Source organism: Artemia sp. Qi Xiang Cuo, chromosome 6 (assembly GCF_049724085.1).
Source record: "Artemia sp. Qi Xiang Cuo chromosome 6, ASM4972408v1, whole genome shotgun sequence".
NCBI lineage: Eukaryota > Metazoa > Arthropoda > Branchiopoda > Anostraca > Artemiidae > Artemia > Artemia sp. Qi Xiang Cuo.
Window position 1 is genome coordinate 82,330,752 of NC_142799.1, and position 15,643 is coordinate 82,346,394.

General features: G+C 36.5%; 1 protein-coding gene across 1 annotated transcript in view; it reads left to right on the forward strand.

Moving 5' to 3' along the window:
* Positions 1 to 15,643, forward strand: part of LOC148951666 (uncharacterized) — a 265,037-nt gene that overhangs the window by 205,256 nt on the left and 44,138 nt on the right. The window contains exons 5-7 of the mRNA XM_089091180.1: positions 6,734 to 6,980; positions 8,938 to 9,046; positions 13,819 to 14,115. Coding sequence (XP_088947306.1) covers positions 6,734 to 6,980; positions 8,938 to 9,046; positions 13,819 to 14,115 — 653 coding nt within the window. The remainder of the gene's footprint in view (positions 1 to 6,733; positions 6,981 to 8,937; positions 9,047 to 13,818; positions 14,116 to 15,643) is intronic.

The window sequence follows — 15,643 nt, forward strand, 5'->3', positions numbered from 1 at the left end:
CCTTCGGGGTTGGGGTAGGAGGATTGGAACCCTTTGGGGTTGGGTTAGAGGACCTCACAACACTGTTCAAATGAAACTTGTGTATTATAACGACCACAGAGTTTCACCATTAAATTCTCTTCTAAAATCTTTCCTAAAGTCTTCTTTTAAAATGTCTCTAACCGTTTCGCCGAAATAGTTCCATAGCCTGTCTAAAACGGTTTCGCCCAAATTATCCCTAAACGTAAATTCAGCGTGTTCCTTTGTTATTGGCATCTCTGTGCTAACGCATTTCAAATTAATAGGAAACCTTCTCGCGCGCTAAAACAATTCATCGCTAAGACGCTTCTTGCCTAATTGTTTCCATGGCCTTTGGTTATTAATATCCTTTGGAGTTTGACCAAAAGAGTTGTTTCCGAGGCAAGGACATTAATGACTTGGATCTATTCCTGGAGAATCGTTTCTAGGCGAAAATTTTTAAAGTCTGACAGATGATGTCATTGCTGATTGATCTGTCAAGAAAGGGAAATTAATTTGTTTTTTCTAAGGGGAATTATTGATTCAAGATAGGTGAATTGAGGTCGACAGCACAGGTGTTCCAAGGTCGATGTTGTTGTTGTTGTAAGTGCACGCTCTCAGCGAATGTCAAGGTCGTTGTTGTTGTTGTGAAATTTAGGTCATTGACCCCATTAACCACGTGTTCTCCCTAATGACTCTATGCCCATATTTGGTGCCCTGTCAGTATTCTATGCCCATATAAGGAGCCCCGTCACGACCCTCTGATAGGGTTCTACTCACGGATGCGTGTTTATTTGTTTTTGTGTTCCCAGGGGTGATCGTATCGACCCAGTGGTCCTAGAATATCGTTGGAGGACTAATTCGAACGTAAATTAAAAGTTCTAGTGCCCTTTTTAAGTGACCAAAAATAGAGGGCAACTAGGCCCCCTCCCACGCTCATTTTTTCCCAAAGTCACCTGATCAAAGTGTTGATATAGCCATTATGTTCAGCATGGACGAAAATATAACAAATGTGTCTTTTAGGATAACTTAATCCCCAAAAGTCCTCGGCGGGAGGGCTGAAAGTTATGAACTTTACCCAATGTTAACGTATAGTATTGGTTATTGGGAAGCATACAGACATTTTCAGGGGGGATTTTTTCTGGTAGTGGAGGGAGGGGGGGGGGTTGGTCGGGGGTATATAGGAGGATCTTTCCATGGAGGAAGTTTTCATGGGGAAAGGGACATTGCTATGAAGAGGGCGCCGGGTTTCCCAGCATTATTTAAAAAACGATCAGAAATTAAATAAAAAACAAAACAAATTTTTCAACTGAAAATAAGGAGCAACATCATAACTTAAAACGAACAGAAATTATTATGTATATGATTGGGTTCGCCCACTCGTCAGTACCTCGCTCTTTAAGCTAAAGATTTGTTAGTACCTTCATAAGAGCTATTTATTCTAATTAACGGCCTTTGTGATTAAGGGGTCATTTTTAAAGAGTTGAAACAAAATTCGAACTTAAGCGTAAACATCGAGGTATTGACTAGGGGGCGAGCCCCCTAATATACGTATTAAAAATATATGAATATAGAAGTTCGTTACGTATGTTAATTCGTAAGTTACGTATATTTATTACTAATAAAAACGTTCGTAAATAAAATTAAACAATTTTTGAGAAAGCCATTTAACCCAATAAAAGTCAAATTATCAAATAATAGTCAAATTACGTAATATGCAAATTTTGTTTTAATTATTCATGTAGGATTTGCCAAAACCAAAACCTGCATTAATTCAAAAACGTTCAAAAATTAAATAAAAAAAAAGTTTTTTCAACTGAAAGTAAGGAGCGACATTAAAACTTAAAACAAACAGAAATTATTACGTATATGAAAGGGGCTGTCCTCTCCTCAACGTCTCGCTCTTTACGCTAAAGTTTGACTCTTTCTCATAAGTCTGTTTTTTTTTAAATAAAAAACTTTAGCGTAAAGAGCGAGACGGACAGCTTCTTTCATATACGGAATAATTTCTGTTCGTTTTAAGTTTTAATGTCGCTCCTTACTTTCAGTTAAAACAAACTTGTTTTTTAATTTAATTTCATAAAAGGCTCTATTCCTTCTTTCATTAAATTTGAGTATAGTTCAATGAGCGAACTTTCTCTGGTAAATTTAAATCTCTGATTTTTTTTTTAATATTTATGAGTTTCTACTAGTTTCAATAATATTCGTTTTCATTTTTTTTATATGGCTTAAAGGTTTTGAAATATATTATTATTGTTATTATTATGTCATTGTAAGCTTTTTCTTTAATGTTAAAGAGTTGGGCGAGTCCATTCAATGGTGCTTAAAAACTAATATACCATTTTGCAGAGCTAGATATTCAAGTCCATATATGTTTCAAATAAACAGTCTTTATTCATATCAAAGCCATTAATACTTATCACGTACAATGCCTACGTTCGAATGGCCCTATCTAAGGTTTAAACACAAAAACATAAACTTGTCTTTCTACAGGTTTATCAATATGTTCTAGGAATCATTTCACCCTTCACAACACTGGTCAAACCCACATTCAAAGAAATCCCTTGGGTTCCGTGACAAAGCTGTGTTGCAACAAAAATATTGGCAGCTAGACTAATCTATTAACTCAATTTAAATCAGGAAGATACTTTACAATCCACCCCCCTCTTAAAGAGAACCAAAGTTCTTGCTATCTCCCTTCAGATTTTTGAGTTATTTAAAAAAAAGGTTTTTAGAGTATCTTTTACATCACTTAAATCCCGACTCAAGCAAAAAAATTAAGATTTTTAAACTATGCTTAAAAGTTCTGGTATTACGGCGCAGAATATCCATGAAACAAACATAAAATTAGGACACAAAAAATTAAAAGAACGAACAGCAAATACTAAATTAGGGTCTGCACTTAAAAACATACACTGAAAATAAAAGTGTTCTGTTTTGACGGGGAATCACTTTGGCAGGATAAGTCTTAAAACTCTGCTTCACTTCTCGGCCACATAACCGGCAATGTTGACACTGTTTATAAGTGAAAGCCTTTTCGTTCACTAGGTGCGCAGTCACTTACAATTGTCCCTACACGTAAACATATAACATAGACTTATCAATAAATCTTATCGCGTTTTAATGTAGCGAAAGCCTATCTTTGCGAGAAAAAAAATTAGAAATGAGGATTGGATATAATTCCAATTTTCTTAAAAAAAATCTGCTATAAAATTAAACATAATTATTATGATTACTCTCCTTATTGAGGGAAAAACCTTGGTAACAGCAGCAATGTTATCCATATATATATATATAATTTCCATTAACTAAATTAATGCACATTTTTTTGGGGGATGTTAAAAAAAAACATTGAATAATTAGTAAAATATTTATGCACCCGCATTTTAAGATCTGAGTATCCTACCCAGAATAATCTGAATCTACATCCTCATAAAACCCTTGTGGGTGCCTTGATCGTTTTCCCCGTCCTAAATCTTGATCCGAATTTCGGTTACTTCCCACGGATGTATTTATACTAGTCATTTCAATCCCTGGTGAAAAATTACAAAACGGAGGGATTGATTCTCTTTGAGGCACCTTTGAGTTAGTTGGCGTAGAACTTACAATTTCTCCTTGTTATCTGTCTGAGATTGACTGAGGTGTAGAGAAATTGGTACTATTTATTTCCTGATGATATTGTTCACTATTATTACTACCTTGGTTATCCAATGGACAAAAAATGGTTCTTTCTTCGACCATTTCTCTGTTTGAAACTAATTCTGAATTTATTGAGCAATTTTGCCCTTTACTTCTGTCCTGAATGTTTAAAGGGTTTATAGGGTAAGTTACAAGTGAATTAGTTTTATTTATTCCCCTACTAGGTGTAGAAAAATTAAAAACTACTGGCATTCTATCCACATTGGGAATGTCCCTCCGAACTGATTCACGAAAAGCGTTTCCGTTGGTGTTCCCTAACTTATTTGGCAGCTGGAGGATTTCTACAGCTTTTTGGACCGCGGGGTTTCGCTGGAGGAATACTGTGGTATTTTTCATAGGTTTTAAGAAGCGTGCATGTACAGTGCGACGCATTTGTCTTTCTTGAAGTTCTTGTAGAAGAAAAACAGATTGGTAAAGCATCTTAATAATCACATACGGCCCACGAAACTTCATGTCCAGGCTCCTTGCAGTGAAGTCCTGTACATATGTTAAGTCACCCGTTTTTAGTTCAGGCCCTTCATGAACGTGTTTATTATATTGTCTGGCTTGTTCTTCACGTGATTTTCCCATTTCTCGTGTGCCGATTTGGCGAATAAGAAATAGAGATTCGACTATAGCGACTATGTAATCCTCGTGTCGAGTATATTCTGTCCTGTTAGGACGATTCAACTGTAAGTCAAGAAAGGTAGTCGGTTGTCTTCCAAAAATCATTTGATATGGCGAAAATTTTGTGCTTGCGGAAATGCCGGTGTTGATGGCAAGCTGAATTTCAGGGAGGTATTTGCTCCAATTACTTTGATCTTGGGAGCAAAATGATCTGGCAATAGCTTTGACGGTCTTTACTGAATTTTCACATTGTCCATTAGCTCGGGCGTTATATGGCGTGGTGCAGCGGTGTTTAATATTCATGCTTGCTAGGAATTTTTGCATTTGCTCGGAACGATAAGTAGGGTGAGAATCACTAATCAAGAGCTCGAAAAAACCGAAGTATCCTATCACCTTTTCCCTAAGGAAATCACAAATTGATCTTGCCGTTTTTTCCTTTAACGGAGCTAACACGACAAATTTAGTATAATGCTCAATAAGTATTACTATATATCGGGCCGGAGCACCAGTGTCATTTGGTGATGGTGGGAGGGGACCTGCGGTGTCAATGCTAACTATTCTAAACGGATACATTGCAGTATCTGTTTGGCCTAATATTGGATGTATGGACTTCGGGACCTTATTTCTTCTTAAACAAATATGACAGTTTTGACATATTATTTTTACCCTTTTTTTCATATATTGAAAAATACAAATTTCTTTTAACCTTTCGAGTGTTTTTTCAACCGAGCCTAACAACCTAACATTTTATTTGAGTGTACCAACTCTGTATAAGAATCCACAAGAATCCCAGGCAAAATAATTTTTGGCGTTATATTGATCCGAAGTTTTCCTGGTTGTTCCTGTGGATAATAAAAGAGAATTGAATTTGTCACCCTTAATCCGTCCATGATTTTTAGTAACCATGGTTTTGGGTACCCTGAACTGTTTCCCGACGCTTCCCTGGTGTCTAGTTCTGTCCCATTTTTTTGATACCCTGAACCATTTCCTGACGCTTCCCTGGCGTCTAGTTCAGTCCTAGTTTGTTTAAACAATGAACCCTTTCCCGACGCTTCACTGGCGTCTAGTTCAGTCCCATTTTTGTGACCCTCTGAACCATTTCCCGACGCTTCACTGGCGTCTAGCTCAGTCCCAGTCTTATGACCCTCTGCACCATTTCCCGACGCTTCTCTGGCATCTAGTTCAGTCTCATTTTTTTCAATCAGTTTTATTACTAAATTTAATTCTTCATCTTCTCTTTGTAATTTGGACATTATTTTCTGTTCAATTCCTACGAAATCCACACCTTCGCTTGAATGTACACCCGCAGCGACAAATTCAAGTTCATCTTCTGTCATTTCGATAGGTCTAGATCTTTCAATAGTTTCGGTAGCAGGTCTACTCAAAACATCAGATAACTGGTATTTACCAGGCAAATACCGAAAATGAAATTGAGGATTTTCTAAAAGAAGTAGAGATATTCTATATAACTTGGACGAAAGTTCGCGCATTTTGTAAAGCTGGCAGATGGGTTTGCAATCTATTAGCCAATATGTTTACCCCAAATATAATAATCAAAAGCTTTTGCTGCCTGAGTAATCCCAAATAGTTCCCTGGAGAGATTATCTTCTCTTGCAACCTGTTTAGACAGGACCTTGCTGAAAGTCGAGACAAGGCGAAATTCGTCGCCAAATTTTTCCATAAGAATAGCGCCTGTAGCTATGGCGCTAGTGTCAACTGCTATATAACAGGGGGTTTGACCTGTTGTATCTGGAAAGGCAAGAAATATGGATTTTTCATTTGAAATTTCATTTTTTAAATTTTGAAAATTTGTTTCATGTATATCTTCCCAAACTCATTTTTCTCCTTTCCGAAGTAATTTTGTAAGCGGTGCGGTAAGTTCACCGTAATTGATGTAAAAATTTCTGTACCACCCAGTTAGCCCTAAAAAGGATCGTAGTTCTTTGGGATTTTTAGGTTTACTAATATTTTTAATGGCCTCCAATTTCTTTTTTAAAGGTGCGATTCCTTGACTTGTTACAGAATATCCCAACAGATTTAGTTGAGGGGCAAAAAATTGTACCTTTCCTGCTCCTAATTTTACATTGTGTTGCTTTAACCTTTGGAAGACCCGTTTAATATCCTTCAGGTGTTGCCATTCATCTCCAGCTGACGAAATACAGATATCATCTAGATACATGGATATTATGTCCCCAAAAATGGAGTTATCCAGCAGCAGATTTGCCCACTGGCAAAATGCACGTGGCGAGATATTGGCACCCTGAGGCACAACATTCCATGTATATGAAACACCCCTTGGTGAATGAAATGCGTAATAATGTCTGCTATCGGGATGTAGGGGAACGTTAAAAAATGCATGCTTAAAGATCTAGGGCAGTAAAATGTTTCTTAATGCTTAGTTCCTGTAAAACATCTTGAATTTTTCTGATAGGCCAAGCCGAATCTTTTACCACTGCGTTTATTGCCCTGCAGTCAAAGACTATTCGTGAGGTTTCCATAGTCCATTCATTTCAAGGCAATATCTTTCCGTCCTTTCGTTTTCCAACCAAAAAAATTGGAGAACAAAATTCTCACCTTTCTGGACGGATTATGCCGGCTCTGGCCATGGCAAGGATGTGTTCTTGCAGTAGTTCCTGCATTTTGAGAGGCAGGTTGAACGAATGTGGCTGTGGAACTGGGTTGGTTTTGTATTTATCGACTCTATATTCCATTAGGCTGTTTTTGCCCACGTCGTAACAATGAGTAGAAAATACTTCACGAAACTCTTTGAGTAATGCTATTAATTCTGATTTGATTTCCTGACGGTTATTTAAATGTGACAGCTTAAACTGTGATATGAATTCCATATCGCCCAAAGTTGGTAGAAGAATTTTATTATCAGAATATTCATTAATTTCCTCTGCTTTAAAGGCAGTTACCAAATTATCCTCAATTTCTTGAAAAGTACCTACTATAGTCCGCCTAGGAAGAAACATCGGTTCCTCAGAGTTATTAAAAACCACTATTATAGATTTGTCGTTTCTTACGATGTTTGCTGAAGCATTTATGTATCCTTCCATTCCTTCCCCTTGCTCAATAAGGACGGTACAGCCGTGTGGCACCATGTTTCCATCAATTGATCTGAGAGCAATTTCAGCAACTTTCAAACATCTTGGGGGTAATGAAACTGCCTTTGGTAAAATGACACTACCATAGGATTGACCTATACATTTGTCTGAATTTGAGCTTTTGAATCGCATTTGATTATTAGTCATGTCTAATTGAGTACCTAAATTATGCAAGAGATCCCATCCAATTATAAGCTCAAAGTCTAAATCTTGAACTACCAGAAATTCCCATTCTTTAGCTTGTTTTTCAATTCCATCCGAAATTTGTATCAATATGGTCGCTTTTTGGTGCGCGCCAAAACGTTGGGACTTTAGGGGTTTTATATTGGCTAAAGTAGGCTCAATTAGTTTAATGAAATGTTTTGGTATAAGTTGGAAAGTAATAGAATTTACTAATGATTGGTGGCATCCAGGATCAATAAATGCTTTACATGTCTTATCCCCCAACAGCACTTCATGAAAAATAGGGAAACTTTTAGAACTATCTGAAATTCCTAAGAAGCATAAAAATTCTTTACTGGAATTTCGATGTTCATAATCTTTATTTACCAGTGACTCATTATTAAGGCTATTATGCTTAGTTTCAGACTGAGGGTTTTCCTTTTCCGTACCAGTCTTAGCCCTCTGTCTAGACTGGCTATTTAGTTGTCCGATACCCTGTCCGAATCTCGGTCCTTTTTTACCAGCATTCGGAACTATCGTGGTTTCGTTTACCACAAACATAACATGTTTTACTTTCGACCCTTTGTATCGAAAGGTTTGGGGACAAGGAGACCTTATTCTTCCCTGGATTAGGGCAATTTCTTCGAAAATGCCCAGGTTCTTGGCAATTATAACAAAGTCTGGATGGATTTTGCTGTCCAGGCCCCCTATCGGATTGTTAATGTCTCTTTTCATTCCCTTCAAAATTATTTTCCCTATTCTTTCGGAAGGGAGAGCGGGTCCCTCGTCCCCAGCCCCTTTGAAATGTCCGGCCCCTATATGAAGGCTTATCGCCCATCTTCCTGCCCTGGGGGGGACGGAACTTATTTTCAATCTATATGGCAGCCAAAAAAACTCATTCTTTGGTTTTGTCGAACATTAAATTTTTTTCATTCTTGGTCGCAATTTTAAAAGCATCCTCTAGGTTATTTATTTGATCCTCTTGTTCCATTAGTACTCTTTTACAGGTTATGCGTGCACCTTCCCTAAAAGTGTGTAGTGCCAATGGTTGAACTGCCGGGTTTCTTAGTCCATCCCAATAGCCCATTGAATTCGCGTAAGACTTAGCGGCTCTTTCAACTCGTTTTAAGAATTGATATACTGTTTCATCCGGAAATTGTTTACATCCCACGAGATCTTGTAAGATTTGCCCGGGGCTACGTTGAGGAGCAAAAGCCTCCAACAGATTTTTCCGTAATGTATCAAGTGTTAAATTTCCCTTATTTAAATCATCAAAAAAAAATAGATACTTCCCCTTCATTAGCATGCCTGCTGTGGCAACCACTTGCTTTTCCGACCACGTTAAGGTATCTTGAATTCTTTTCAGTTGGCTAATAAATTCATTTATCTGTGAGACCTCTGTTAATGGTGTTATTAATGAAGCTAAATCTGTTGTTGCTCTGATTGAAAGGTTATCACTTGACGGTGGATTATTTGTTGGACGCGGTTTAGAGGAAATTTGTAGATAATGGGCCATTGCCGCTGCTTCCCAGAGACTTATGTCAGAATAAAACTTACTGATTATTTCTTCGTCATAATCATCGCTACTTGGGTCAAAGGTAGGGGGTGTTTCTATGTTCCGTAATTCTTGCTGTGTAAGGAAGGCTTTCGCTTTTATTTCATCAAAATTATCATTTTCAGGATTTAATTCTGGGATATTCATGGTTAAAAAAAAACTAAAAATTGATACAAGAAAATAGCTAGCCTAAGCACTCCTAACTTTTTCCTATGCGCACAAAACTTTAGGGCTCACACTTACTCTTTGTTTTTCACTGGATGCAGATCCCTCCAAGGTTTCTTCTTCGATGGCTGGAGATTTCACGACAGGAGATGTGCGTAGATTGGTAAGCTTCGGTCACCTTCGGTTGATAAAACTGCGGTGGTTGAGAAACATTTAGAAGTTGAGACGACCCTGTATAACAATATGACTGGCCAGTATCTTGTTTATTTCTGGCGTCTGTTTAGATGAAATGGCATCGGACTGGCTCTGCTGTGGATGGACTGGGCTCGAAAAATTACAGCACTTCTGACACCATGTTGTAAGCTTTTTCTTTAATGTTAAAGAGTTGGGCGAGTCCATTCAATGGTGCTTACAAACTAATATACCATTTTGCAGAGCTAGATATTCAAGTCCATAGATGTTTCATATAAACAGTCTTTATTTATATCAAAGCCATAGATACTTATCACGTACAATGCCTACGTTCGACTGACCCTATCTAAGGGTTAAACACACAAACATAAACTTGTCTTTCTACAGGTTTATCAATATGTTCTAGGAATCCTTTCACCCTTCACAACACTGGTCAAACCCACATTCAAAGAAATCCCTTGGGTTCCGTGACAAACAAAGCTGTGTTGCAACAAAAATATTGGCAGCTAGACTAATCTATTAACTCAATTTAAATCAGGAAGATACTTTACATCATCTTCTTTTTTTCTTTGAATAATTGGCCTACGATTAGCACTAATATTCTCAGGCTAAATTGGAAAACTCCATTTCTTTAGTCTAGATAATTTTCATTTATGAGCGTGATCTTTCTTTAATTGGTTGCACTTTTTTTCAACATTGTATTAATGTACTTAGGCTAGAATTGAAGGTCAATTTGAGGTTAGTGACTCTATCGTTATTGCCAATCTTTTTTCCTTAAAAAAATTATGTGAAACAGGTAATAAACACATCAGAATGGGATTTGAGGAATATGCAGTCAGTTATTATTTCATTGGTCATAAATCATTGTGGTCATTGGCATTAACTCGCGAAAATTTATGGGGGAGGGGCAAATGTATTTTTCAATATCTGGGGAGGGGGATTTTTCATTTTTTTTTCAATGAAAATAACCCCAAAAAGTATTTTTCAAAATGTAGGGGGTCAGAAGAATCTCGGGGTCAATGATGGGGCCCCTGTCACCCCCCCCCCAATCTTCACCACATATTATGGCGAGCAATATGTGCGATCGTGTATTTCTTGCTATGAGGTACCAAAGACAGTGAGAACGAAATCTGGTTGTTCGAACTCGCGCGGTGGAAACTTACACAACCACATATACCTTAATAAAATTAAAGAAAAAAGGAAATCGACTAGCCATTAATGGGACAATAAATGCTTCATCATTAGTTTTTCTAACGCTATTTATATTCTAGATATATCTGCAATGATGTAACGCTCATTAATATTATTTGTTCTTGCATACAGTTAAATAAAAAAAACAAGTTTTTTCAACTAAAAGTAAGGAGCAACATTAAAACTTAAAACGAACAGAAATTATTACGTATCTGAAGGGGGTTGCCCCCTCCTCAGCACCTCGCTCTGAACGCTGAAGTTTGAATTTTGTCCCAATTCTTAAAGAATGTCTCCTGAAACACAAGGGCCATTTAATTAGAACAATAAGACGCTTTTTTAAAAGTACTAAAAAACTTTAGCGTAAAGAGCGAGGTGTTGAGGAGGGAGCAGGCCACTTCATATACGTAATAATTTCTGTTCGTTTTAAGTTTTAATGTTGTTCCTTACTTTCAGTTGTAAAATCTTGTTTTTTTTAATTATTTTCTGATCATTTTTTAAATAATGCCAGGAAAACTGGCCCCATCTCCACGGAGAAATCTCTCCTCCATGGAAATATCCATTAGGTAATTCAATCCCGGTAAAAATTTACCCTGGGCAATTACTCTTAACCGCTCCGCGCGTAAAATTGAGACGGAAAAGAGAAAGCAAGACATATAAAAAGAATTTTGTATAAGAATTCTAGCAAATGTCCCCAGCGTATAACTTTCCCTGACAGTTTCACTCCCTGGAAACTTCCCTCCCCATGGAAAATTCTTCCTGTGGAAAACTCCGCAGCAGAAAATGTGTCCCCCCACCCAAAAATGTAGGCATACATCCAAATAACAAATACTATGCGTAAACAATGAACAAATTTTATAACTTAAAGACTTTTTCCCCTGGGGCTGTGGGTGGGTCATATTATACCCAAAGGCATAGTTATTGGGCCTTTCAACGATGATGAACGAAATGGCTGTCACAAAATTTTGGTCGGACGATTTTGGAAAAAAAGGGGTGGGAGAGGGGGCCTAGTTGCCCTCCAATTTTTGGTCACTTAAAAAGGGCATTAGAACTTTTGATTTCCATTCAAATGAGTCCTTTCCTGATATTCTAGGAGCACTGGGTTCATACGATTACCTCTGGAAAAAAAACAATTAAACGTGCATCCGTGATTTTTCTTCTGCCAAAAAAATACAAAATACCATATTTTTGCAGATAGGAGCTTGAAACCTCTATAGTAGGTTCTCCGATGCGCTGAATCTGATGGTGTAATTTTCATTAAGATCACCTGAATTTTGGGATGTGTTTTCCTCTTTTTTCGAAAATCAGGAAAATTTTCTCAGGCTCGTAACCATTGATGGGTAAGACTAAACTTAATGAAATTTATATATTTGAAATCAGCATTCTTATATTTATTTTTTATTTAGCAAAAAGCTGATTCTTTTAATATACATATTGGGATCAAAATTCCGTTTTTTAGAGCTTCGGTTACTATTGAGCCGAGTCGCTCCTTACTTACAGTTCGTTACCACGATCTGTTTGATCTTTGTACGAAAAACTGTTCCCGTGAAGGGCTTAAACTCAATTTTTGCTTAAGCCCACCAGAAAAAAAAACTTCCCTTTATGAACGGATATAGCCATAAATTTTTGAATTTTTATTTTGGAAAAAACCCAAGAGACAAAATGTTTTTTTTCTATTAAGCTAAAACTGAAGGATCCTCCATTTATAAAAGATTCATTAAGTATTTATTAAACTATTTTAAGAATATTTGAACCGTAAGGGATACAAAACCCCTTTCTAATCAAATACCTTACCATTTTTCAATCTTTAAGTTGGGCCCTCTTTCTAATTGCCCCGTTAGATTGTACCTAATTAAATACTTAAAATGTTGAAAAACAAACTTCGACTTTAACACTATTTATAGGAAGCCCCAAGTCCCTTGGCTTTTTTTTAATACTCTTTTTTATGGCAACGCCATTGGCAATGCTGATTCATTGAATGATGTTCTTGCTACCCGACAATATCCCATTGTTTTTTAATCTTCCACGGGGTCTTGTATCGATGCCATATTTTGCTGTGGACTGAAGCCAAAGAACACAAGGGGGAAACCCTGATGTATCTTTAATTCATCTATGTACGGCTTGTCTCCGATTTATTGAATTAAAATTAACCAAATCCCTTTTTTTTAACAATAATGTTATGCTGAGTGAATTCTTCCCTCTCTGTCAGGCATACAAGCAGGTCAGGAGGCAATGCCCCTTAAACTCTAATAATAATGATTTTAAGGTTTTTCTTGAAATTCACATATTACGCTTTGTCGAATCCGTTTTGAAACCACAAAACCTTGTGCCTTTTTTATATTCTATTTTTTGTGAGGCTTATCTCTTATATTTCCTATCCTTCATATTATCTGTTGTTTTTATGTTTTGGTTAGCAATAATGAATATCTTCTTTGTCTTCTCCAAAATGCTCAAAAGTATGCCGAGTTTGGTGTAGCATACTCAGGTTTTAAGGAAACTCTATGCTCAGTATTTCAAACTTATTTTCCCTATGCTTTTGTTAATGATTGTCTTTAACTAGGATATTTGTCAAAATGTGTTCGGGTCCCTGTAAGGGACGCACGTATAAAGTTTTTTTCGTGGGGGATTAAAACATTTATGTGATAGGGGGGGGGGGGTGGCACAAAATTACTGAAAATATATTAAAATATGAGAAAACCATCAACAATCTTTATAATCGGGATTATAAGGCATAGCTCTCAATGACCCCCCCCCCCCCGCACACTTACCTGTATCAAAGTCAGATTCAGTAACAAATTCTCTCTCTGTTTCTCTCCCTCCTCTCTGTCTCGCTTTCTCTCTCTCTATGTAAGCAATTAAGCTCAACGCCTCACCAACTTAGGTAAGACATTGGTCCCAGGCTTTAACTGAAAATAATATCTAATACTATACAATATAATTATAAAGTTCATTTATTTTCAAGTGAAGCTTAAGCAAATACCCAGTAGGCTGCCTTGGGCCACCCTCTCAAAATCCCACAACTTTTGTGATTTTCTTCATCATATCTCGCACTTTTCTCATAATTTATATTTAAATTCTATTTACAATTATAGGATTTAACTACCAAAATGAAGCTATAAGATTGTTCTACGCTGTTTTTCTTTCTAGGATTATAAAAAACGCTTAGAAGAAAGCTGCCCGCCCATCATGAGCCCTAATAAGATCGCTACCATCTTCCATCGCCTTCCTCAGATTTTACACTGTCACAATTTATTTCGAGTATCTCTCGCCGATTGTATCAGAAACTGGGATAAAGATGAGAATCTCGGTGAAGTTTTTGTTGCAAGTTTTTCGAAAGCCTTGGTTTTAGACATATACAGTGATTTTATTAACAATTTTTCAACGGCTATGGAACTTGCAAAATCAGAGGCGAAGAGGAAGGCATCGTTTGCAGATTTTTTAAAGGCAAGTTTGTATAATTAAATTTGTATAGGCTACATTAATGCTATAGTCATGTTAAATAAATATTATAAAACATCATTATGCTATATTAAATTAAAAAAAACAAGTTTTTTAAACTGAAAGTAAGGAGCGACATTAAAACTTAAAACGAACAGAAATTTATATGAAAGGGACTGTCCCCTCCTCAACGCCTCGCTCTTTACGCGAAAGTTTTTTATTGTTTTAAAAAATAAAGGTGTGAGACAGAGTCAAACTTTAGCGTAAAGAGCGAGGCGTTGAGGAGGGAGAGCCCCTTTCATATACGGAATAATTTCTGTTCGTTTTAAGTTTTAATGTCGCTCCTTACTTTCAGTTTAAAAAACTTGTTTTTTTTATTTAATTTTTGACCATTTTTTAGTTAATGCAGCTTTGATTTTGGCTCAACGTTATTGAATAAGTAAACAAAATTTGCATACAAATTTTACTTTTCTTTTGCTAAATGGTTGTCTCTAAATTTGGTTCTGACGTCATTTACAAATTAACTTACGTAACAAACGTCTATATTCCTAAATTTTTCTTCTGGCCAAAAATACAAAGTTGCAGATTTTTGCAGATATGAGCTTGAAACCTATGTTATAGGGTTTTCTGATACGCTGAATCTGACGGTGTGATTTTCATTAAAATTCTTTCACTTTTAGGGGATGTTTCCCCCCCCCTCTTTAAAAAATCACATTTTCTCAACTTAATAAAATTTATATATTTAGAATCAGCATTATAAGCCAATTCTTTTTATACATTTATTGACATCAAAGTTCCGTTTTTAAAAGTTTCGATTACTATTGAGCGGTATCGCCTGTTTTTTTTATTGTTTTTTTTTATTACGTATGTATGGGGATTTTCTTCTAATACAGTACGGCATTCAAGACTTTAAAAGCTAAAAAAAAATTTAATTCACCCAAACCAGAATAAACAAGGCCGTTCGAATCTAATAAAGAGCTCTTGATCAAGCACTAAAAAAAACTGCTGCTTAATGAGTGAGGGATTGACTTGGGGGAGACCCCCCTCATATACGTAATAATTTCTGTTCATTTTAAGTTCTAATGTTGCTTCTTACTTTCAGTTGAAAAAACTCGTTTTTTTAAATTTAATTTCTGATCGTTTTCTAAATAATGCTTGGAAATCCGGCGCACCCTTCATAGAAATATCCCTTACCCAAAGAAACATCCTCCACGGAAAGATTCTCCCGAGTAACCCCCTCCTCCCGCCCCCCCCCCCACCACAAAAAAAATCTTACTGAAAATTTCTGTATACTTCCCAATAAACAAAAAAATATGTAAGCAATTTGCAAAGTTAATAAATTGCAGCCCTTCCACTGGGAACTTTGGGGGATTAAGTCATCGTAAAAGACATATTTATGAGATTTTCGACTATGCTGGACAAAATGGCTATCTCAAAATTTTAATTGGGTGACTTTGAGAAAAAAATGAGCGTGGGAGGGGGCCTAGTTACCCTCCATTTTTTTTGGTCACTTAAAAAAGGCAGTAGAACTTTT